This window comes from Marmota marmota, unplaced genomic scaffold, assembly GCF_001458135.2.
Source record: "Marmota marmota marmota unplaced genomic scaffold, marMar, whole genome shotgun sequence".
NCBI classification, from domain to species: domain Eukaryota; kingdom Metazoa; phylum Chordata; class Mammalia; order Rodentia; family Sciuridae; genus Marmota; species Marmota marmota.
Window position 1 is genome coordinate 10,901,045 of NW_026000242.1, and position 24,975 is coordinate 10,926,019.

The following is a 24,975-nucleotide window of genomic DNA, read 5'->3' on the forward strand; positions in this document are numbered from 1 at the left end:
CAGAGTCTTAGTCCACAGAGGGTGAGCTCCATTCCTCAGGGCTCAAGGTAAGGCTGAACTTTATGATGGGAGAGTGTGCCAGAGGGAAGCAGCTCACTTCAGGAAGCAGAGAAACTCCAGCTCCAGATACAAAATATATACCCCACAGCCATGCCTCCAATTAACCACTTCCTCCAGCCACACCCCACCTGCCTCTAGTTACCACTCAGTTAATCCCACAGGGATTAATTCACTGTTGGGTTAAGACTCTCCAAATCTAATCATTTCTCCTCTGAACCTTCTCACATTGTTTCACACAGAGCTTTTGGGAGATGCCTCACATCCTAACCATAATAATATACCCATATAATGGAGTGTTACTGGGCAATAAAAAGGAACTGAGGCAGGAGGATTGCAAATACAAAGCCAGCCTCAGCAAATGAGTGGGGCTCTAAGTAACCTAGCAAGACCCTGTCTCAAAATGTATATATATTTTTTGATACATATTTATTTATTTATTTATTTAAAGGGCTGGGGATGTGGCTCAATGGTAAAGCACAAGTGGGTTCAATCCCTGATAACCGCCCCCCCCCTCCAAAAAAAAAGGAATGAAAAACTGATGTATACTAAACATTTATTAAATAAAAAACATCCATCACAAAAACAACATATTGTATGATTCTATTTTATATGAAATGTCTAGAACAGGCAAAAAGATTAGAAGTTGCCCAAGGTTGAGGTGGGGATGTTGAGGAGAGTAACTGCTATTGGGTACAGGTTAGAGGTGAAAAAAATGTCTGAAAATTGACTGTGGTGATGGTTGCCCAATTCTGTGAAAGTACTAAAACCCATCAATTGTATACCTTCTATATGTAAATGGTATGGTATAAGAATGATATCTCAATAAAGCTGTTATTAAGAACATGTATCTTAGCACACATATGTGTATATAAGATAGACAGACTGGCTTTGGGGGATGAGATTAAAATAAATTTTGTTTTCTCTTTTTGCTATGTCTTTTCTCCTCAGTGAATGAACACTGGTAAAAAAAAAAATGTTGCCAAGGAGATTCCCACATCTGGTGGGGTTGCATTAGCTGACACCCAACATCCTCCCCACCTATAAGATCCTGAGATTTACCTTGGAAAACACTAACGGCTGGACTAATACCTAACCAACGTGGAGGACCATGGTCCTTCTGTGGGACAATCCAGAGCAACATTCTTGTGATGAAACATGCCACTTACATTCCTCTCAGAACTTACCGCACTATAGTTCTTCAGGGCCAGGTGAGCTTTCCCCATGTGAAAATATGCCTTTGTGCATTTTTCATCACACTGCATAAAAGAGAATGACTGATCAGATATTTCAAAAGATTTAAAATCATTAGCCACTTCCCTCCCTGCCAAGCTAATAGAGTGAGGCAGAGCTTGGTTCTCAGGACAGCTATCCGAGTTGACATTAAAACTTTTCTAGGCATCTGATGCCTGCAAGGAGCCTGGGTGCACAAGTAAGCTCTCTATCAAATTAATGATACCTGCCAGTTTTCATTTCCATTTAATGAGTCCTACTCATGAAACAAACCAGAAAGTCTTAGCTTAGAAGAGCTCTTGACACTAAGTAAACATTAGAATTCCTAATCAGGCTGCACCCCACGCCAATTAGATTATTCTCTGGGATGGAGCCCAGACATAAATAATTTTTTAAGTTCTTTAGGTAATGTAACTGTGCAATCAAACTTGAGAACTACTAGTTTATTAGAATAGAGAGAATTGATTCTTGGAAAACAACTGGGGTTACCAGTAGATCTTAGTGGCCCCGGGGAAGGAACTATCCCCAGATAAATTGGGAACCCACCTTCATATCATTTAAGATCCAAAGGGCTGCCCTATTAAAGAGGCAGGATTGAAATTTATGGCTAAGAATATGTCATTGATTGTTATAATTCTGCAAGGAATAATTTGGCACAGACATGAACTAAAATTTAAAATATCCAGTTAGTTAACCTTTATTGACCCCCATTTAGGTGCAAGGCATTGTGCCAGATCAGGTGCTCCTTAGGGTTTAGATTTAATGAGGTTGGGGGTCCACCTCAGAAGTCTAAAGTGTTCTGGGTAAATCCTTGTTCTGCCATTCACTGTAGAAGTGGGCTATTGACCAGGTCACCTGCCTTTTTGGACACTTATTTTCCACATTGGAAAGTGAAGAGAATAATAGTATCTTTCTCTTAATGCACAGGTTGTAATGAGGAAGAATCATGTAAAACACTTTGATTGGTCTGGTTAGCTGCTGTTGCTGTGGTTACAACAACAGCAATTCATTTCAGAGCAAAAGAGAAGATTTAAAGAAAAGGAGAACAGTAGTAAGAGAGGGAACAAGAATGGCTGAAGAGGCCTGTAGAGCTGCATTTTCATGTCTGTCATTTCCCGACTCACAGTTAAGGGAATGGGAGTAACGATGACAAGAGCACATGGGACTTCTCAGTCCACTCCATGTTCTAGGCACTGAATTGATAGTTCTTGTGATCTCATATAAGCCCTTTAATACCTCAGTGAAGCATGCACAGTTCTATCTTCATTCTACAGATGAGAAAATGAGGGTGGAGAGCTTCATGACCTGGATAGTAAGTGAACAGCTGGAATCTGAAATATGACCATTTATAAACTTGAGACCCAAGAAGGGCTTAAAAAGTATATCAGATCTCCTTTATAAGTGTGCTATAGATAAAAGCATATAGATGCTATAGAAATGCTATTGAAAAAGTTCAGTCAAAGAAAGTCTGGTCTAAAGAGATGTAGTATAAACAGGGACTGAAAGGAGGTGGGATTTAAAGCAGATCTTGAGTGACTGGAGAAGTGAAGAGAGGAGACAGAAAGAAGGGGTTGAGCAAGGTCTGGAGGTGGGAGAGTCCAGAGGACTTCTGTGGATAGTCCAGCTGAGACTGAGGGGAAGGTGCTGGGTGGAGGGAAGATGGGGCTTGAAGGTGAGCCAGACATGATTCCATATGGAGGCCTTGAGTGCCAAGCCAGAGAAGGGTGAGTCACTGATGGAGGCAGCATGCAGAACTGACCAAAGGAGGGAAAGGCAGGGAGATGAGTGAGGATACCAGACAATCACATGGAATGAGGGCTAATGTCTGAAGTCATGGTGACAATGGGAGTGGAAGGAAGTGCAGAAACCAGAGCTATGTCAAAGAAACACCAGCACCAACTAACTCTAAATGGTAAAGCTAAAGGAGGACGTAAAGTCAAAATTCGGTGTGTGGCTGCCTGGAGAACATGATATATCCTGAGCAGGAGGTCACTGAGGGAAGGTAGAGGGAAGGCTGGCTTCTAGATTTCAATGATGCCAAGACAACTGAATGGACACTTGTAGAAGGTGCCTCTAAGCAGCCCTGGGGCTGGGGGTCAGGGAGAGAATGGTTAAGGAGGCCAGAGAGCCATTGGCAGAGATAATAGCTGTACTCATAAGAGGAGATGAGTTTAGAAAGGCAAAGAGCAGAGCCATGAACTTAAAATTCTTGAAGGGCAAAACTGAGGATGCAGGAAAGGAAAAATGGGAAATCCAGCACTGAAGCTCATGAGACATGAATGCTCAGCACATTCCCTGGTAGAGCACTGGGGTTACACAGAGGAAGCAAGTGAGCCCCAAGCTCAGGGCCCTGGCCTTATGCTGAGTCACCAACAAGTGCGTGTAGTTGTGACCTTGCCAACTCTGATACCCATGCAAAGGGCCACTGACTTTCTTATTACTGGGCCTTTCTCCTTTGATGGTGTGTCAGCCCTTGCTAGGAGTTTCTTGAGTAAATCTCAGCTTCCCTTTAAAGGAATCCTGCCATCAGAGGAAGACACATTTCATTTATGCAGGAAGTGCTCTACCAAGAAAGGAACAATTCTTACTAATTGAACCAAACTTCACGGCTTTATCTTCCTCCACAAGGGACATCAGTCCTCAAAGATCACATGAGCTTATCTCTACCAACTCAAAGATACCAAAAAATATTAAATTGGCATGAAAGCACTAGTCCTATTAATAATGGAGTGCCAGTGATGATTGCTACTGATATTTTAAAGACTTTCAAAGAAAGTGAAACTTTTTTTGATCTCATGGTTTCATAAGAACTGTCACTAGTTTTTAGAATTTCTTGTGCATCTTTTCCCACACCTCCAAGTGTTTACGAAACCTCTTCAAGTGGGAGCCTTGCTGGGCATTTAACAAGACTGGCTGCTGAGTGTCAGCGTTTTTTAATGTCAGCTCCATTGGGCCTACTTTGCCTTGGTTTCACCATTAATTACACTGTGCTTCAGCTAACATTTGGGAGCAGGCCAGTGTGTTCTCCTGAGTCAGCATGAGGGTATATTTACCTTTTTAGTCCTTGCAGATAAGAAAAGAGATTCCTGGAGGCCCTCAAGGAGATATTGTTTCTTCCACAGAAGGGAAATGAGATCTACACCCAGGGATTAAGGGGCTTAAAGTTTCAGGAGAAAGACCATTTACAATAGATGGTTATGAGCATGGACTTACAGTAAGACCCCTACTAGCTCTGTGATCCTGCTTAAGTTACTTAATTCATCTCCAAGGCTAAGCTTCCTTGTCAGAAAAATAGGGAAAATAGTAGTATTGAACAGAACAGGACAGGATGTTGTGAGAATGCAGCAAATCACAGGTTTTGCTGTTATTGTTGCAACAACCAAGCAAAACATCCCTGCCTTTCTCTTCCCTTACAGAATGGTGGTTAAAAAAAAGAAATCATGATCAATCAAGGTGACAAAGTAGGTTAGAGGATCTATGCTAGATGTGCAAAGATTTGATATTATTACTTGATATTATTATTCAGCTTTGGGCAACCAACCCTCACACCTTAAAGAACCTCCACAATGCAACAGGGCAATGCTTACCACACACTATATCTCCTAAGAGATAAAGAAACCAGATTCTCCAGATGTCGATTTTAGAGGAGATCCTGAATGTTTTATGAACTATCATAGGCAAAGGTGAATTTCTAGCTCATCCCTGTTTCTCTCGCTTCCCCCTCAATAAAAAATAAATAGATGGAGCCAGTAGGTTGCTATGGACTGTACTCATGGTATAGGCCATGATCATTAGACTAGGCTAGGTGTACTGTTCCAAGGAGTTAAATTCTATGGGATATACCTGGTATATTCTCCCACCTCCTCAATTTTCCTTGATTCTAAGTTGTTTAAAATAATACTGTTATATTAAAACAAAAAGAAAATTTTTATGGAGTGCCATGCAAAATTCCCAAGGATGAAAAAGAAATTCCATGTTTCTTGTTTGTAGACCCTCCAGGGGCTCAAGTTCATTCTCCTCTGTTTTAGAACTTCTGTGCATAAATTTGAAAAGTGATAGTTTGGTTATTTAATTAAAGCCACCTGTGACAGAGTAACAGGAATATAGATAAGGGGCTATTTAAATATTTACTCATCTGAAATAACTTGTCCAAGAAGTGATCATGCCATTTTAGGGAATCAAAGGGAATCAAACAGAACATTCCTTACTTCTCTGTACCTTTGATTATTTTAGCAGATTTCAGAGGGAACACCATGTACAGCCTGAGGCTTGACTGAAGTTAAACAATAAGTATTCTTCTGATTATTCCTCTACAAAGACAGCATGCTATAGTTCTAAATTGTTCGGGCTGGAGGGGAAATGCACAAGCTGATGAGGAAGAATGGCAATACTGCAGAAACAAGCTTCAGGGCTCCAGAGAGGTGTCATTGCCACCAAGGCATGGGGCAAAGCATCTGATGACACAATAGGAAAGAAAGAGCTGCCACAGTATAAAACCTTAAAAAACCAATAACAACGTGGCTTCTCTGGAGTGCTTAATAGGAACCAGGTACTTCACGTGCATTATCAGGACCCTGGCAACAATTCTATTCTATCCCACCTGATAGGTCAGGAAACTGAGGCTTTGTCTGCAGAGCCTTTCCCAGCATCATACACTGGCAGCTCCCTTCTACCCATTTCACGACTAAGACATCTGGCCCAGCAAGCCTGACACTATCACAGGGGAATGGAAATATTCTCTTACCTTCAGAGCCCAGTCACAATCCCCCAGTGCCTTCTGGTAATCTCCAAGTTTTATATAAGCCTGTAATGAAACAAAGAGCTGACACTCACACACAACTCTGCATTACACAGTCTTTAGTCAACATAGAAGGAGAAGGGTGGTGAGGAGTGATTGCTGTCCCCTGAATCAGGAAGATCCCATCAGGAAACACTGGGCAAGCAAGGAGTTTGTTACAAGGACTAACTGCAAGGCGAGGGCAGGGCTCGGGGGAACCGGCAAGGGATGTTACAGAACCTGGGCTAGCAGTGAGCAGCCATCACCACAGCTGGAACTGGGGAGGCAGAAAGAGGGAGCGATGTGGAAAACAGGAGAGAACATCCGTGTGAAACGAAGTGCCTGACGTGAGCCGAGACCTTTGCTGGAGCTAAAAGCCAGAATAAGTATCCCAGTCTCACTCTCCTCCTTCCTTCTGATCTCACTGGTTGAATCTAAATGGAAACAAAAGGGCTGGGAAGCCAAGGTACCAGTCTACGTGGGCCAACCCCCATGTCACAGAGCAGAGCAGAGAAGGACGGAGAGGCACAAACAGAAAATGTCCAGCACAATAACCACAGCTGCAAAGGAAGAGCTAGATTCTGGAGGCTACCCTGTTTGTGAATGTTCCAGAAAGACACCAAATAATAAAGGGAATCAAAAAGGCAGAACATAACAAGTGTTGGAAATGACATGAAAAACCTGGAACAGCTTGGAGGAATGTAAAATGCTGCAGTCACTTTGGAAAAGTGTGGCAGTTCCTCAGGTGGTTAACTGTAAAGTTACCAAATGACTTTGCAATTTCACCTGTAATTAGATTATAAGAAGACTGTAAACATAAATCCACATAAAAACTTGTACTCAAATGCTCATAGCAGAACAATTGGTAATAGTCAAAAAGTACAAAGAGTCCAAATGTTTATGAACTTATGGATAAACAAAAATATTGTAGAAAAATATACAATGGAAAAATAATTCAGCAATGGAAAGGAATAAAGAACTGATATACCCAATGGCTTGGGAGGCTGAGGCAAGAGTATCACAAGTCCAAAGCCAGGCTCAGCAAAAGTGGGGTGCTAAGCAACTCAGTGAGACCCTGTCTCTAAATAAAATACAAAATAGGACTGGGGATATGTCTCAGTGGTTGAGTGCCCCTGATACTTCTCCCTCACCAAAAAAAAAAAAAAAAAAAAAAAAAAAAGAACTGATACATACTACAATGTGAATGAACTTTGAGAATTTTTTATTAAGTGAAAGCAGTCACAAAAGGATAAACATATGATTCCATTTATATGAAATATCCAGAGTAGGCAAATGTACAGAGATAGAAAGTAGATTAGTGGTTGCCTAGGGCTGGGGACCAGGAGGAGATTGGGAAGAGTAGAGAGTGACAGCTAAAGAGCGTGGAATTTCTTCTGAAGATAAGAAAATGTTTAAGCATTGATTGCACAACTCTGTGTTTATACTAAAAGCCAGTAACTGTACACTTCAAATGGATGAATTGTGTGGTATGTGAATTATATCTCAGTAATGCTGTTACCAAAAATTAATAAGGAAAACATTCTGCTCTGTCCTTATGAACCTATCCGAAAGGAAGAAATATAGGAAACAGGCTGATATTTAATAGCCCAGTACCATGAACCCTCAGTAGAAGTGTCTGGAAACTCTTTTGGAATTTTCTGAAATTGGAGAAAATCTTGACATTCAAGAATTAACTTAGAATTTGAATGAACTTAAACTAAACCAACTTGAGGATTTAAATCAGTTAAAGTTTCCAGAACTAGGGGCAAATAAAAAAATGAAAGACTGTTTAAAGATAAGCATAATGACTACTATAAGCTCTCTACTAATTACTGGACACAGTAAGTGGCCAATAAATTCTTACTGAGAAGCACTACAAAGATTAGAGTTCCCCAAGAAGTAACAATGATCACCTCATGTAAGAAAGGAAAACTAAGCATCTGGAGGATAAGTAGATTTTCTAGGGTCCCATCAGTCACCAGTAATAGAGCCAACACAAGTAGGCTTCTTCATGATCAAAACTGTGCCAAGGCACCGCAACATTCTTAACAATAAGATGAGATAGTTACATGAACAGGCCAATTACAGGGTCAGTGCTGGAACTCATGGGTGAATCTAAGCTCTCAGCCAAAGTGAGGAAGGAGCAGGGAACAGTCAGTTAATGAATCTCTGCAGTGTGGCTCCCTGCCACAGAACAGAAGCTGCAGTGCTGTTCCTTCATTATCTTGGGCTCTGTACTAACTGAAGAAGACAACCCTTTAAGCTGCCTGCTCTATAAAACACCATCCTTTCCTCTGGGTCTTAGATTGCATTTGAAAGCCAGAGGATGTGAGGAAGAACTTAGCATCCTTCTAGACAACTGTAGCCATGACTCTATGACACTGATTAAGGATACACGCAGACCCTGAAAAAGTCTTCCAGGGCTTCAACAATTTTACCACACGGCTTTTTACTTTTTGTCCTTTTTTCTTTTCTTTTTTTTTAAGGCTTGGATTCAACACCCTGTAACTTTTCCATTCTCTTTTGCTTTTCCACATTTAAGAAGAACTACTTTTGCCAAATGGCAATTAAACTCTAGATTTATCTAAATTACCCCAGCAATCTATTGATCATAACATTTGCTTCAGGAGAAAAATAAAGCGATAAAAGGGTAGGTTTTTTTTCTTTAGCAAGCAACATTCAATTCACAGGGTCCTTATTAAGTGTTTTCTAGCCCTGCATGCAAACAGGGGAGGAATTTTAAAAATAGTCAATGGTTCAAATGATGCCTAACACTAGGCAACACATTTTGTGTTTGTCTCTGAATAAGCTTTCTCTTCGGGAAAGCTGGGAGAAATTACTTTCCCAAAGCTTTTCATTGCATTTACTTAAATTTATCCACATTCACTCCTAATGTGATTCTTCAGAATTAATCAAAAAACTGTTTAAAATTGAGTACAGTAAAAAAATGTAACTAATTTAGATGAATTAGGGAAGTCCGATTAGACATAAGTCTGAATTATATAACATTTTAAAAACAATTCAATTTTATTGCTTTTGAATCACTTCAGAGCAACAAGACTGAACAAGCGCCAGTAGGTAGATGTTTTTAGGGGCCAAATTGGTGATAAACAAGAAGGAAATGTAATTATTATACTAATTGCTTACATTTAAATGATTCTTCTGAATCATCAACAGAAGCTTAATTCCTTAAATGGTCTTATTATGCTTCCAATGTTATGTAACTCAATCAGAATTTAGGGAATGTCCATTATAAATAGAGCACTGTGGGGAAAGATATAGCAGTTTTTGCCCTCAAAAGATTCACATTTATAGTCTAGTTAGAGTGATAGGGTGATAAAATGTAAACTGCCAAATCGGCCTCAGGCTACCTTATTTATCAGTTCACTTCCTTTAACAAGTTTTCTCCACAAATGGAGGTAGATAAATGACACCTCAACTCTAGTGCGATGTATTCAAACCGCTAAACTAATGAGGTTACATCATCACTCCCTAGACTCTGGCTTCCCAATGTCCTGTTTCTTGCTTTCCATACTCTTCCTCAATACACCCCAACCAGACATTTAATCTTGAGTTACAGAGATTGGCAATGACAGGGACTCTGCTGCACACTCTTCCTCTGGAGAAAGATGTGGTATCCAGTACACCTCACACAGGTCCTTGCTGACAGGTCCTAACAATCAGACAATCATGCCATGAATCTGCCAGTTTTTCAGGCCTGACCAAGGAGACCTCTACCCCATAAAAACTCAACTACTTTTCAATGATGGGGTCACAGGTGACATTCTTGTTTCAACTAAGAGCTATCAGCTTTGTCCTGTAATTAAGTAGCAGGAAATGAACACCTGTGATGGTTTTTACCTGGTGTTCCAAGTGACTGTGAACCCCTATGATACAAATCTGAGATGAAAGGGATTTTAGAAAATCCAAATTTCTGAGAAACTGGCTCTATTTCCATCAGCTACCTAGTTTACTTCAGTCACAGGATTTCAATCTTAAAGAGGGATGGATATGATGAATAAGACAGTCACAAAGGAGTAGCTTTTAGGAGTTAAAGATTATCACCAAAAGAGGAGGCCGGTGGAATTGAGTGGTGGCAGAATGACAAGGTCTCACAGGTTATTACATTCTACTGGTTTTCTCCTTTATCCACATAGGAAAGCGCCCGGTCATCCTCAGGGATGTGCTGGGGAGGATGTACTCTGTGGAAGGAGCTGATGCCATGATGCTATATAGTTCCTCCCAGTCCTCCTCCTCCAGTGACCTCCCATCAGGAACTTAAAAGTAGATTGTGGTGTTAATACTGTGGAAACTGGTACACTCCACATACAAATCAAGGGCCAGCTGGTAAACAGTTGGTTTACCTGTTAGGCTGGTAAAGCCTAAAAAATATCTAGTTTTGTCTTCAACTGTTTTTCAAGTTCAGGGACAACCATTCTCTAAGAACCCTGGGTAAATCCGCAGCTCACTGACCTGGGCTCGGTTGGTGTACAGCACTTTCATGTCCTTCAGCTTCTCCAAGCCCTGGCTGTAGTGCAGGATTGCCGTCTCATAGTCACCTTTGACAAAGGCTTCATTCCCCTCTTCTTTCAGGGCTATGAAAATAACAGTCATACAACTGAGCTCTCACTGTACATTAGAAAATTCTTCCCTGATTTTTCCAATTCCACTTGAAGATCTTAGCTGCCATTGACCCAAATGGCAATTAACTCTTTTCTCTCTGCATGTATTTCAGGACTATCTTCTTTGTTTTCCTTCTTTTTTTTTTTTTTTGTAAGACTTTTAAGTAGCTTCTTAAAGAAAGTGACTCTTTTTGCATCAAGGCTCAGAACCACTCCAATACTGTCACAGAGACCAATGTCTCATAAACGGGGTCCCATAGTTAGTGTTCTAACAAATATGGACTCATGCAGATCCGCAGCACACAGACCACTGGCGACATAAGAAACTGTGCCGCAGTCTGGCTGGGCACCAAATAACCGAGCCACCACACAGCCTTGTAGATTGAGCAACTCTTTATTCCCGAACTCTCACCGATACTCTGCACGCACATTCTGGGAAAATACACTCCCTCCACCGGGCTCTGCATACCAATTTTCTCAGAACCCCGCGAGAACTCAACGGGAACTCCAAAAAGCGGGTGCCTGAGACAGCAGGATATGCCCTAATCCCAGCAGGATCCACCCTAAACCTGGAGCTGCCCTATTCCAGCAGGATCCACCCTAAAACCCTAATCCCTGAGCAGGGTCACCTTTCAACCCAAAAATGCCATGCATCATTCCTACTTGGCTATGGCTCTCAGCAAAACTGAAAGCACCTGTTGGCATAGGTCTCTCACCCCCAACACATGACATGTGTCTTTCTTATCCTTTATTTCTCCCTTCCTTTCTCACAATTCTGTTTTCTCATTTCATTTTTCTTTCTGACTTCTTCATCTACACCTCATACATAATACACATCTCAGGCTACTGGTGGAGCCACTCCCTTCCCTCCCTACTTTCCAAGCACTCTTCAGGAATCTGATCCCCTAAGCCCATATGCTTTAGGAGGTGGGCTGACTGCGGAGGGCGACTAAGGCTGTGTCCTACTAGTTGTGCCTTGATGCAGGAGCAGAGAACAGACCCCCAATGACTTCTGCCTGGTCAGATCCCACTGCCATAGGCCCATGATGAACCCACTGCCTGGGACTTTTAATATCCTCAAACATCATAACAGACTCTCGAATGCTCTTTACAGCATGAATCCTTCAGCAATGAAAAGTAAAGACTGATAATTACCATCTGCTAAGACTTTGTTTTCCCTTCTTCTCTTGGCTCGCTCCTTCGCATCCTTCTCCACAGATGCCAAGAAGGCCTCTGATGGCAGAGTAATTTCAAACAGCCAAAAGAAAAACCCAAATAGTATAATCAGTTCTTTAACTCAAATGCCAAAAAGAGAGTTTTACAGCCACACTTCTCATGCACACACACGTAGGCACAGGCACACACATGCACACATACGGTTCTGAGGCAGCTAAAATGACATTTTTCTTAATTTGACATTAAATGGTAATCTGCGTGATGTATTATTATACATGATGGCTATGACTATGCTTCAAATTTGAATTATGTCTTTTAAAAGATTTTTTTCTTTGAAGAGAGACATTTTTTTTTTTGTTCCATTTAGCATAATGAGCTGTGGAGCTGAGCAAGACAGAAAATATCTGAATTCCCTAAGAGTAAATTGGATGATGTATAATAACTGAAGTCAGTTTACAGAAGACTGGTCAGGAGAAAATACAGAAAAGCGTCTGAGCACTTTTCCCTCTGACTACTAGTACCAGAATTGTGTGATCAGTGGATTTTGTTCATTGGTTATTTGTAAGCCTAGAAACTATAATTTAAAGGTCTAGAAGTTATAATCAATAAAAAATAAATGATCCTAAACAAATAATACTCATTGGGAAAAGAGATGCTGTTCTTACCTGGGCTTAATTCATCTGCATTCTGTAAGACACAGGCGTTCATAAAAACAAAGAAACAAATTTCAAAAACCACTCTCTGATTTATAGGTATACAAACCAAGAAGGCAAATAGATTATAAATGAGGAGACAAGTCATTTCCTTTAACCACTAATATGGAAAGGTCCAAAATTTAGGGAGCTTGCTTTAAATTAGGAGATCTGGTTGTGGGTGCAGTTGTTATGGGGTTGAGTTTGGAAAAGCAAGGGTATCCAGGTTAAGGGACTCCATCTGTGGCTGCATGAGTTAGAAATATGAATTAGTAGAATTTATTACTTTAACAGTGCAGCTTAAATATGGCATACATGCTCAGGGGGTAGAGGCCAAACTCTCATTACAACAAACACAAAGGTTGTTTATAGATGATCCAGAAAGATGAAGGGGGCAAAAAATCAAGAGTTTATACTTCCTTATGGAAAATGAGTCTGGTGAATCTAAGGAATAAGAGAGTATTTCAGCTTCACCAGATAGCCTGAAATTAAATGACTGCCTCAATGCAGGTCTTCCTGCTGTACCTACTTATATAAGTCTGCAACAGAAAAAGAAACCTCTGCAGGAGCTTGTGGAGGACTGATCGTCGTCTTGTTCAAGGTGGTCTTGCACCCGTCCTCCTCTTGGTGTTCCTCCAGGAGCAGTAGTCTCTTCTCTGTCTCGAGGACAGCTTTCTGTTGAACAACTGGGTCATCAGAATTCATCTCCTGAATTAAAGTGGCTAGAGGAGAAATCAGATGTGAATCAATCAAAAGAGGTCTTCAAAAGGAAAGACTCCATTCATTAGAAGGACAGTGTATAAAATTAATGGGGGGGAACTTAAAGAAGGAAAATAAGGCAATGAGAAACAAAACAGAGCAATTAGAACCAATATGAAACAATTCAGAACAGGATTTGTTTTGCATGGAAAAGGCTACAAAAGAATTTAACTCTGGGCTTCAAGGAATAGTTTTAAGCCGTTAGTCAATTCAACAATAATTTTTGGAGAGCTTATTCAGAGTTAGATATTGTGCTGAATGCTGCAGATAACTATGATAAATAAAAATATCCTGTTTTAAAAGAACTTATAATCTTGTGTGGGAGTAAGGTACAGGCAGCTCTGAGATCACAAAACAATTTTCATAGTACTGCCTCCAAACTCAGATTCCACAGTCCGCCCCTTGGCAGCCATCCTGCCCTCCCATCTCACTTAAGCCACACAAAGTTCCAACTCTAGATGAATCCAAGGATCCACCTTTCTCAGCCTTTATTCGGGATGCTGGGTACTTATAGAGAAAGAAAGATGCCTGGGAAAACTGGTCTTAACTCCATTGGACCTTCAGTGATGGCCATCAATCCTACTAGCAAGGCATTCTACTATTCCCCAAGGACTTTCAAGCTTTTTGCAATTAAAACATCACTATCCCAAACAGATGATCCTACTAATTTACTCAGAGAGGGAAGGGCTGACATCAGAAAGAAACTCTTTCAACAACTTCCTGTCATCAAAACTATAAAACTGCCTACATCTACACCCATCCATTCTTCCTACCACAAGTAAAAGGTGTCCCTCCTCCCCAGTGAGGTTTATCACTCATCTTGTGCTCAGGATTCCACCATCCTGATCCCATTCCATCCTGTTTAACATAAACAGGAACCCTGCATCACCAATTAATTATTCCATCTCGGCAATATTTCCAACCCAGTCAATCAGCTTCCCCCTAAAGATGTTTTACACACTTTAACTCCCCCAACCCCCCTGTCTCCTCTGTACATGAATAATTTTTTAAAGGTATTTTCTCATTACCATTTCTTCATTTCCCACTAACTTTCCAAGGAAAGTTACTTCAAATTTTAGTTGTAAAATACTTTAAATATTCATAAAATGAGGTACTTTTTTCCATACCATCTATCAGTTCATATATATCCTTTCTCCAGCATGTTTTACTGTCTAATATTTGTACCATTGAGTTTTTGCTGTATAACAGACCATCCTGAAATTTACTGACTGAAAAACACCATTTGTCTAGCTTTATTTAGTTTCCAATTCTCTGGGTCAGTCATTTGAATTGGACTTAGCTGCTAGTTCTCCGAGTTTCAGCTGGGCTCACGTTTCAGTTATCAGTCATCTAAGTTGCTCTGCTTGGGAAAGTTGTCTGGCTTTGGCTGGAGCAATAGGAACATTTAGGGAAAGGGTATCTCATCCCAGCAGGGGTAGCCAAGAAAGCAAGCCCCAATGTTTGTGCTTTTAGGTTTCTGTTTGTGTCATGTTTGTAAACATCACTTTGGCTAAACAAGTCACATGGCCAATCCAGGACTCCACCCTTGATAGGAAGAAGAGAATTCATGACCATTTCCCCAATCCATCAGAGGATCTGATATGTGTGTGTTTATACTTTTTAATAAACAACTTTATAGAATGTGCATTCTTCTGCTACCTACTTTATCTCTTAATATGCTTTAGAGATTTGTTCTTGGTGCATTTGGCTCCGGGTAATTCACTTTAATCATTGTATGTACCATACTTGATCCACTCTTATTAACATATCCAGGTTACTTTTTGCTACAGCAAATAAATACAGCATACCTGTATGCATACATTACCTTGTGCACATGTTATATATTAAGATATAGCTACACCAATTTTTATTCCTACAGCAATGTACAAAAAAGTCTTCCCATTCCTCCACATTTTTGTCAAAGCTTGCTAATATCAAACATTCACATTGTTGTCACTCCGGTGGATGGGAAAGGTATCTCATTAATTTGCATTTTGCTGAATATGACTGGGATTAAGTCTCTTATTGATTTGCAGACCATTTGGACAGCAGCTTCTGTGAAGTATCTGTTCTTGTCTTTGGCCAATTTTTTTTACTGGTCATTTATCCCTTTTGTATGTCTTTATATGATTCCTTGATATATTCTAAACTGGTTACCATGGATTTGTAAACATTGTCTCCTTTAGTATGAACTGTGTTTTCATTTGTTTGTTTGAAACTTTTGTCAAAGAGATTTACTTTTAATTTTAATGTTATATACATCAATCTTTTGTGATTTATGCCTTTTGTGCCATTAAGGTTACAAATGTGGTCTCTTCTTTCTAAAGGCTTATTTTTCCCGTTAATGTTTGTGATCCACCTGGAGTTGATTTCTGTGTAACATGGGAGCATCTGTGGAGGCTCCTGTTCTCTCCACTGATTGTGTCTTGTCCTTGTCAGCCTGCTGTCAATCTGCTCTAGGCTCTTCATTCCTTTCCACTGGACTGCTTGTTTTTCCAACCCTAAACCTCCATGCTATAATTACTGTAGTTTTATAATAATCTTGAATTGTGGCTAGGAAGAGTTCTCCCTCTTTTTTGTCCTATAGAAATTTCTTAATTTTTCTTGATCTTTATTCTTCCATATGAACTGTGGAATCACCTTATTGAATTTTAGCACAAACCACTTTAGGGATGTTCTCAATTGTATTGACTAGATGAAATAATTTGAGTACCAAATGGATCTTCCCATTCATGATTTTAAAAAGTCTCCATTTATATGGATATTATTTTGTCTTTTACTTAAAATTTTTATTAACTAAACTCCACATTTTATTCTAATTTCATTGGTTTCTCTTTACTGTCTTTTTCAGTTTCAGGATCTCATCCACATACCATACTACATTCAGTCATTCAGCTTCTCGGGGCCATCACAATTTCTCAAACTTTCCTTGTTCTTGATGACCTTGATAGTTTCAGAAGTGCTAACCAGGCATTTTGTACAGTGTCCTCAATTTGGGTTTATCTGACATGTTTCTCATGGTTAGTCTAGGATTACAGTTGTGGGAAGGAAGACCAAAGCACACCATATCAAGGGTACATGCTATTAACATGATTTATCATGTTAACCTGGATTACTTATTTAAATACTGTTTGCTTATCAGCTCTTTTCCATTGTAAAGTTATTTTTCCATATTCCTTGTCAGACTGTGTTCTTTAGAAGCAAGCCACTTAATGTATCTCATTTGTATGTATGAGGTGGGAAGTCTTGCTCCACCTCATTAAAGAAGGATATCTACATAAATTATTTGGAATTCATCAGAATGAGAGATTTGTCTTACTTGTTTACTTATTTATTTATTCAATTATATATATCAGTATGAACTCATGGAATTTATTTTATACTTTGGATGATAACCAAATACAATGTTGATTTTGTTACTCAAATTGTTCTAGCTTTTACCACCGGGATCTGTTGCAATTAAATTTTGTAATTTTGTAATTTTCTCCACAGAGACCTTGCATATATTTTGATAGGTTTATTTTGGCATTAGAACTAAAGTCTTGCTTGAAACCAAAAATTTAAAAATAGAACTAGTATATGATCCATAAATCTTATTTTTGGAAATGTATCCAAAAGAATTAAAATTAGTATGTTGGGAATCTACATTCCATATTCATTGCTGTATTGTTCCCAGTAGCCAAGATATAGAATCACTCCAACTGTCCACCAACAGATAAACAGAAAATGTGAAGTGTAGGTCTGTGTATACTATTAAGCCTTAAAAAGGAAGAATCTTGTAATTTAGGACAACATGGTTAGAACTGAAATCACAATGCTAAAGGAAGTAAGCTGACACAGAAAGTCAAGAACTGTATGATCTTACTTATATGTAGGATCCAAAAAAGTTGAATTCAGAAGCAGAGTAAAATGGTGTTGGGTTGGGGATGTGGCTCAAGTGGTAGCACGCTCGCCTGGCATGTGCAGGGTGCTGGGTTCGATCCTCAGCACCACATAAAAATAAAATAAAGATTTTTTTAAAAAATGGTGTTTATCAGAGGCTGGGGGTGGAAAGAACAGGAAGATATTGGTCAAATGGTACAAAATTTCAGTCAGACAGGAGAATGTTTTGCAGCTCTACTGTTCAGCGTGCCTACTATGGTTGATAACAATATACTATATATCTTAAAACTGCTAAGGGAATAGTTCTTTGGTGCTCTCACCGAGAAAAAATAGTAAGTATATGAAGTGATGAATAGGTTAAATTAGCTTGCCTTAATCACTTTACAACATATGCATACATCAAAAAAGGGGTGGGAGGGGAAGGGAGGAGGCATGGGGTTAGAAATGATGGTGGAGTGAGATGAACATCATTACCCTAAGTACATGTATGAAAACACGAATGGTTCGAATATACTTTGTGTACAACCAGAGATATGAAAAATTGTGCTCTATATGTGTAATATGAATTGTAATACATTCTGCTGTCATACATAACAAGTTAGAATAAAAAAATTTTAAAAAACACCATGCTGTACATCATAAATATAAATAATTTTGTTATTTAATCCTTATATAAAACTGAAAAAAATTAAGTATGGCCTTGGCTTTAAAGTCTTTTGTCTAATATTAATATTCAACATCTATTTTGAATAGCACTTTCCAATTCTCAAGGTTTAACTTTTCTGTGTTCTTAAGTTCAGACATGCCTCTCCCAGGCTCAGAAGAAAAAAGAGCCAATTGTTCTCTGAACATCTTTCCTAAGAGATCTTACTCATCAAACCTAATATGTCCATCTTCTTTCCTCATAAGTCTGTTCAAATGCCCCTATCTCGGCTAATAGCCCAATCTCCACCTGCCATTCAACTCTCTGAACTCACCTCTGAGTCTTCGTTCTCCCTTACCCCAAAAGCCATTGGACGCCAAAGCTTGTTTGAATATAACTTCTGAATATGTCTCAAATTTGTCTATTATGTCCATTCCTACTGCCATCACTCCCAGCGCAGCCATTATCTCTTCTCCTACAGTACTGTAATGGCCTCCTCACATCTCTCGTATGTTTCCTTCTCCACTCCAGTTCACATTCCACACCACGGCTGAAGAGCATTTTCTAAGGCATAAATCTGATCATGCTTCGGTTCTAAGCAACCCCTTTAAAGGCTGCCCATTGCTTTTGGTAAACACAAATTCCTTATAACAACTTCCAAGTTCTTCCTTATCTGGCATCTCCTCACTTCCTTATCTGGCTCTCTTCTCTCTGGTCACATGGGACTTTCCATTCCTTCCCTTTCTAAGAAGCACCACACTCTGTCTGCAGCTCCCAGCTTCCCTGCCTTCTTATTTCCCATCTGGAAGACTCTCGTCCTCTCCCCAATGGCCAACTCCTACTTGTTCTTCAGTTATTTCACTTCTTCAGGCAAACCTTATTTTACCACTGCTATGGACTGAATTGTGTCTTCCTCCCCACGCCCACCCTCCCCCAAAAATTATGATGAGGCCCTAAATCCGGATGTAACTATTTTTGGACAAAGGGCTTAAAGATGTGATTCAATTAGGTTAAAAGGTAGGGCCATTATCCAATATGACTGCTGTCGTTGTAAGAACATGCACAAAGAGATAATTATGCAAATCCCAGCAAGTAAAGCTGTCCATAAGCCAAAGAAAGAGGACTCAGGAGAGACCAACCTGCTAACATTTTGTTCTTGGAGTTCCAGTTTCCAGAACAGTGGGAAAAAAATATAATTCTGTTGTATAAGCCATGCTGTCTGTGTACTTTCTTACAACAGCCCTAGAAAACTAACGTGATCCCCCAAACTGTGATCCTCTCTCTTGTACTTTGCATGCCTTTCTTTTTGTCATATATCATCTCAAAATTTCTTACTGTTTTTCTCACTGAACTATAGATATAAAAAAGGAAAATAATTATTTTACTGTACCCTATAGTGTTTAGTAATACTCAACATAGTGGAAGCCCAAGAAATAAATGTATAGAATCTGTACTTGTAGCTCTATGTTTAAATTTGTTCTAAATGAAATAAAATGAGAAATTCAGTTCATCAGTCATATTAGCCACATTTCAGATCTTCACTAGTCACATGTGGCTAGTTTGTTTACCACAGTGGAAAGCGCAGATTATCAGACGTTTCTATCATCATAGAAAGTTCTAGTGAATGACACTAGTATAAATGATTCCCGAATGAATTTTCAGTACGAATAAAAGTTAAGACAGGTAAAAAAGGAAGGGAAAGCAGAGGAAATGCTGCTGCTTAAGTGTGAGGTAGGAAGAGATGAGAGAGGTAAGAAAAGGTCATGTGAGGACTGAGGTCCTGATGGGAGTTTGGAATTTATTTTGACTGCAAAGGAATCCAAGCAGAGAAGTGTCTGGCCCACATTTGCATTTTAGATACATTACTCTGTGGGAAGTACAAAGCTGATGGCAGAAACAACAATTAGGGAGTTGTTGAAAGTCTGCTGAGAGGAATGGCACAAAGAGAGGGCTGGAAAGGATGGTGCTGGGCAGAGAAACCAAAGGTCAAGGCTGATTGGAGATGAGTTGAGAGGGTTAGATTTCTAGAGGGAGGGGAAGTTAAGAAAGGCAGGGTTCATTGGGAAGGAAGAGAGCAGAGGATAAAAGGGATGATGATTCAATTCTAGACACATTAAGGCTGGGGTATTTTGGGGACACAGTGGATGTGGCAGTTGACCATAGAAGTCCAGGCTCTGAAAAGAAGCCTGGGTAGCAATTTAGATGCAGGAGTCACCAGCAAGCAGGTGGAGTTAAATCCATGTGAAGAGGCAGGTGAGCACTGGGCCAGGGCCAGAACTCATGGACCAGTGTTCAAGGATGAGCAGAGGAGCGGTCCATGAGGACATAAAGAACATACCAGTATGTATCAGTTTGAGATTATCCAAACTACTTTAAAAACATTTTATTCTTTGTACCCATACAATCCACTGGAAGCAGCACTTTATAGTATTTCTATTTACTATGTCAGGTTGTTTTCTTGTTGGCTTGTTTGTTTCTAGCATGGAACAAGTTCCCTGAAATCTCAAGAGGAACTGTCTGGCTTAGAATATTGAATGCAACGTGTGGGATCAGAGTACACTTTTTTTGAGGTCCCTTCTTCACGTTGCAGAAGGGTCTTCTTGCCAAGAGGGGAAGAGAAGAGGATAATGATCATAAGTCATCCAGGTCCTTTGATGGACTCTGAGGGAAAGCCTTTCATTTTGCATCTGCAGCTCAAGAGCAGAAATGGCTCTACTCTAAAACAGAAGGGCTCCCAGACTGATCAATGGTCTCCTTGAAGGGACAGCCAGGCTCACTGGTGATGAGAAAAGAGCAGCTCCTCTTGATGAAAGGGAACAAAATATGGAGGAGAGCTGTCAGCCTGAATTCTAATCAGAAGGTTAACAGCTTCTATGCTACCAATTAACAGCAGAAAATACCGCTTGAGGCTATAATATAAATTTCTCAATATTTTTTCTGTTTAACTTCAATTACATTTTTTTTCTTTAAATCATAAATCTGTCAGACAACCCAGGAACTAACATAATCATTTCTCTTTAGCCACACCACCTCTCCAAAGCAAAATTTAATTTGTATATGATTTACTGTTACTTACTTATTTCATCCACATTTTTTAGAAATTTCTGCAAATCTTTCTCTTGATCATCAGCCATTGTAGACCAGAATCCCTAAGGGAGGCAGGATAAATGATGAAATTAATAAAACACTAAACAGAACTGTCAGGTTTATTAGCCTTCTAAAACCAAGAGTCAAGTGATTATTGTTTGGGACATATTTGTGTTTATAAATAAATGTCATGAATAACAGCAGGGTGATCCATTTCACTCTGACTGCTGTTTAAGTCCAAGGGATACTCATTTGTGACAATACTTCAGAAAGCTGCCAGCTGCCTTTGCTAGAAAAACTGCTCTGCAAATAATTACTCTAAAGCCAACAGCAACCACTGTGATTGAGGGACCTGGGGAGAAGGAGATCAGGAGAGCAGGTAATAGGACACCAGGGATAGAGGGCACTAATTCCTGCTTTTGGTCAGAAAAGACCCAGAGTCAGAAGCTTGGACCTAGTGGTGTAACAGGTAACCAGAGATGGGACAATGTGCATTTCAATGTCCACACTTAATGATTCTGGCTTTTTCCGGGAATGAAGCTTTTTTCAGGGAGTGAATCCTTGCCTGCAGGATTCGAACCTGATGCCACATTGCACCAGCATCTCTTCTCAAATCCTCTCCAAGGTACTTTGAATTTACTACCCCACCTTTGGTTTTGAGTGGGAAGGAGCACGGTGTGCTCAGTGGTAACCAAAGGTTCATCTGCACACCTATAAAGATCTTCTGAAGCTTGTAGATTCCTCAGAATTAACCACAGAGATTCTCAGTCAGTAAACCTGGAATAGGGCCCAGGTACTTTAAATACACTCCAGGTAGTTAATTTTGATTCACAGGTTTAGTGCGGTAGTAGTGTAAGAAACCTACAATTGCAAATTAGAACTTTGCCAAGAACAAGCTGTGTTATTTGCTCTGAGTCCAAGTCCTTATCTCCACAAGTTACAAGTTGTATAATCTTGGCTAATGCCACAACTCCTCAGAGCCTCAGAGTCCTCCTCTGAGCTACAGAAACGGTAATATAAATCTGGGGGTCATCTTGGGGATTAGTATAGCACCAGATGCACAATGGGTGACAAGTGTGAGGCCCTTATCTGTTCTTCCCAGCTCAAATATTTAACTCTTTCAGAACGGAGGAAGTGCGACGTGAATTAACCTGCCTAAGGGTAAAAGGTCAGAAGACAGGCTCGGCACCTCGTGCACCAACCCCTCGGATCCGGCGCAAGGGTCCAAAGACGCACGCCGTCTGGCCCTTTCCACCTTCCCCAGGATGAGCACAGGGCGACGGTAAAAGCGTTGCGCGCTCCTGCATCAACCAACTGGGCCTGCGCTCCCACGCTCGCGTCCCGTTGCCTGGCAACCGTTCCCCAGCGTTCACCGACGCTGTGCCCTCCACGGAGGTCCCAGCCGCGGCTGTTGCCGTCCCAGCCGCTGAGGCCCAATCTGGCTGCCTCCACTCAGCTCTGAGAGCCAAGCCAGCCCCGGTGCCAGGAGAGACCCCGAGCCCACCCCACTGCACTGACCTGCGGCGCCCAGAGTTGGACAGGAAATGGCGGTTACTGGCGGATATGGACTGTCCTCGACGGCGGCGAGGAGTGGCCAGGGGCGGGGTCAAGGGAGGGGCTTGGACCAGCGCTCAAGTTCCTAGCCGGCTGCCTAGTTCAAAGCCAAGTTGGGGGCTCGGTGAAGGAAACTCTCGCGCGAGTAGGAGAAAGGAGCAAAGGGCTAGTCTCTAAAGTTGCGCCAGGTTCTCACCTTGTTTCCTTATGAGGACAGGGGTCTCAATCCCATTGGTTGACCCACAGGGTTTAAGTCTACAGTGTTCTTGGGAGAGACTTGTCTTGGGTATGAATAAATTTTGTTTATTGATAAATGTATGGGGTTTTGGCTCAGTGGTAAAGCATTTGCCTCATACATGTGAGGTACTGGGTTCCATCCTGGGCATCATATGACCTTCAGACAGTTGTGTAATCTCTTTGATCCTCAGTTTTTTCATCTATAAAATGGAGAAATGACACTTTCTCATAACGTTTATAGCTAAAGAGCTGGAGCCTCATGCTAACGAATTAGTGGTAATGAACATCCAGGGAATCATAGGCTTAAGAAGTAGAAAGAGATAATGGACACATACATTCCAGAGTGTATTGTTGAAACAAAAATTCAACATATAAGGTTACTATGGTAGAAAAGCAGGTTTGGGGGAAATTTAGGTTTGATGCTTAGAATCACTTGGGACTTCCTGACAATACAAAAATCAGTTTGATAGGGATTAGGAGTCTATAGGGTGGAAGTTTCTAGGACAGAGGAGCTCAGACATGGTTGGTTAGATCCGATCCAACACTGGTCCCAAGCAAGACTGGCTTATAGCCTAGGTTCCATAGCATGCGTACCTGAACACTATGGAGATCAGAAGGACTTTTTGAAGTCTGGCAAAGCATTTGTACACATGCAGTCCAGCTGGAGTACCTCCCAATGGTATATGGCATGAAGGGCCGAGGTATTCTTTTTTGACTACACAATGGTCTTTAGCACATCAGCTGCAGCTGGAGATAATGGGACTGGTTATCCACAGCACAGCTGCTCCAAGAGACCAATGTGCCTCTTAAGTAACAGAGAGTGGCAGTGCTTGCCAGGAACAAAGTCATTGGTAAGCACTGGTCAGATATACTCTGGGTAATTCCAGAAAGATACGAGATGCTTAGAGCATGTGGGAATTGATGGAGACAAGAACCAGTGACATTTTGGTTATTACTATTTATAGTAATCCATCTTCCTCTCAGGCTTGTGAGGCTTTGAGTGCACAAAAGCATAGTCTCCAACTTCAAGGTGTTTCTTGTCACTATGGAGCTAATAGTTCCAAACCACTTTCTTCCTTTTTTGATGCTCTTTACATCAAACTCTTTACCTGGGTTCCAGAGAGACCAGCCCACTCTGATTATACCATACAACCTATTCAGCCATAATCATTCATCAAATGTGGATGTCTACAGTATGTCAATATCAGGGAATTTCGTAGGGTGCACTTGACAAAAATCATCACATACTGAGTAGTTAAGAGCAGGGACTTTGGAACCAGTCTGCTTGGGTTCAAATCTCATCTCTCAACTTATTAGCATTTATTTAAAATGTTAAGTATATGCCATGTGCCTTTGATTGTTCCAGGTAGTAGATGGTTTTTTTTGCTTCTCTTTTACTGTACTACTACTACTACCACTACTAGGCATGTGACCTTTGTTAAGTTCTTTAATCTCTGTGCCTTTGTTTCTCTCCCTGTAAAATGGGGTTGTTATAACCATCTCATAGGATTGTTGTGAGAGATACAAGAGTTAATGCAGGTAATGTGCTTAGAACAACCCCCAGAGCATTATCAAAACCCAGTAAACATTACTATCACTACTACTACTATGGTTAGTATGCAGTAGACTGGTGCCTCTGAATCTTGGTTGTGTGTAGGAGTTGTCTGGGGATCTTGTTAGCATGCAGTCTGAGTCTACAGGCCTGGGGACTGAGATTCTGCAGTGATAGCCCTCTGTGGACTGTGGGCCACGCTGAGAAGCAAGTGCAGAGAGTTTGTTAAAAGTTGGGAATGTGGTAGAGCACAAGTGCTACTTAGTCACCAGAATTATCAACCAAGGGGGTTAAAGGTCAACAATCACTTAAATTCTCATTGTGATTAGCATTATTAGAGGAGTAGAAAGTGAAAGTAGCAAAGGATGTTAGGAAAGTTTATTCTGAAACCTTGGAAGTCTTTGATGATGCCTGGAGAGGTGAGTGGGCTCTGGGCAGTCCAAGAGGAGATGGAAGCAGTGAGAACAGCACAGGCAGTCAGGAGGGAGCCTGGCATGGACAAAGAACCCACAGAGGCCGCTGCTCAAGAAGTTAAGAGACAAGTGATGCAAGCCAAAGCAGGAACAGGCCAGGCAGTCCAAGGCCAGCAAGACAACTCCATGATCATGAGAACCCAGGCTCCTAGCCTGTGGCTTTCTCTCCTCAACATACAGCCCAAAATGGCTGGTCTAGCTCTTACCATTGTGTCCACATTCCAACCAGCA

At 40.7% G+C, this 24,975-nt stretch overlaps 1 protein-coding gene across 5 annotated transcripts in view; it reads right to left on the reverse strand.

Moving 5' to 3' along the window:
- Nucleotides 1–22,521, reverse strand: part of Ttc12 (tetratricopeptide repeat domain 12) — a 46,898-nt gene extending 24,377 nt beyond the window's left edge. For 3 of the 5 annotated variants that reach the window (XM_048795626.1, XM_015489870.2, XM_048795627.1), the window contains exons 1-8: nucleotides 22,447–22,521; nucleotides 20,918–20,990; nucleotides 13,116–13,279; nucleotides 12,531–12,552; nucleotides 11,845–11,922; nucleotides 10,541–10,662; nucleotides 6,035–6,094; nucleotides 1,245–1,316 (exon numbers count right to left, since the gene is read on the reverse strand). In XM_048795626.1, coding sequence (XP_048651583.1) covers nucleotides 1,245–1,316; nucleotides 6,035–6,094; nucleotides 10,541–10,662; nucleotides 11,845–11,922; nucleotides 12,531–12,552; nucleotides 13,116–13,279; nucleotides 20,918–20,975 — 576 coding nt within the window. In that variant the 5' untranslated portion in view covers nucleotides 20,976–20,990; nucleotides 22,447–22,521. Of the gene's footprint in view, nucleotides 1–1,244; nucleotides 1,317–6,034; nucleotides 6,095–10,540; nucleotides 10,663–11,844; nucleotides 11,923–12,530; nucleotides 12,553–13,086; nucleotides 13,280–20,917; nucleotides 20,991–22,117; nucleotides 22,403–22,446 lie in introns of those variants that run through there. The other 2 variants (XM_048795625.1, XM_048795628.1) reach the window with 2 other exon arrangements.
- Between the last annotated feature and the right edge of the window lie 2,454 nt (nucleotides 22,522–24,975).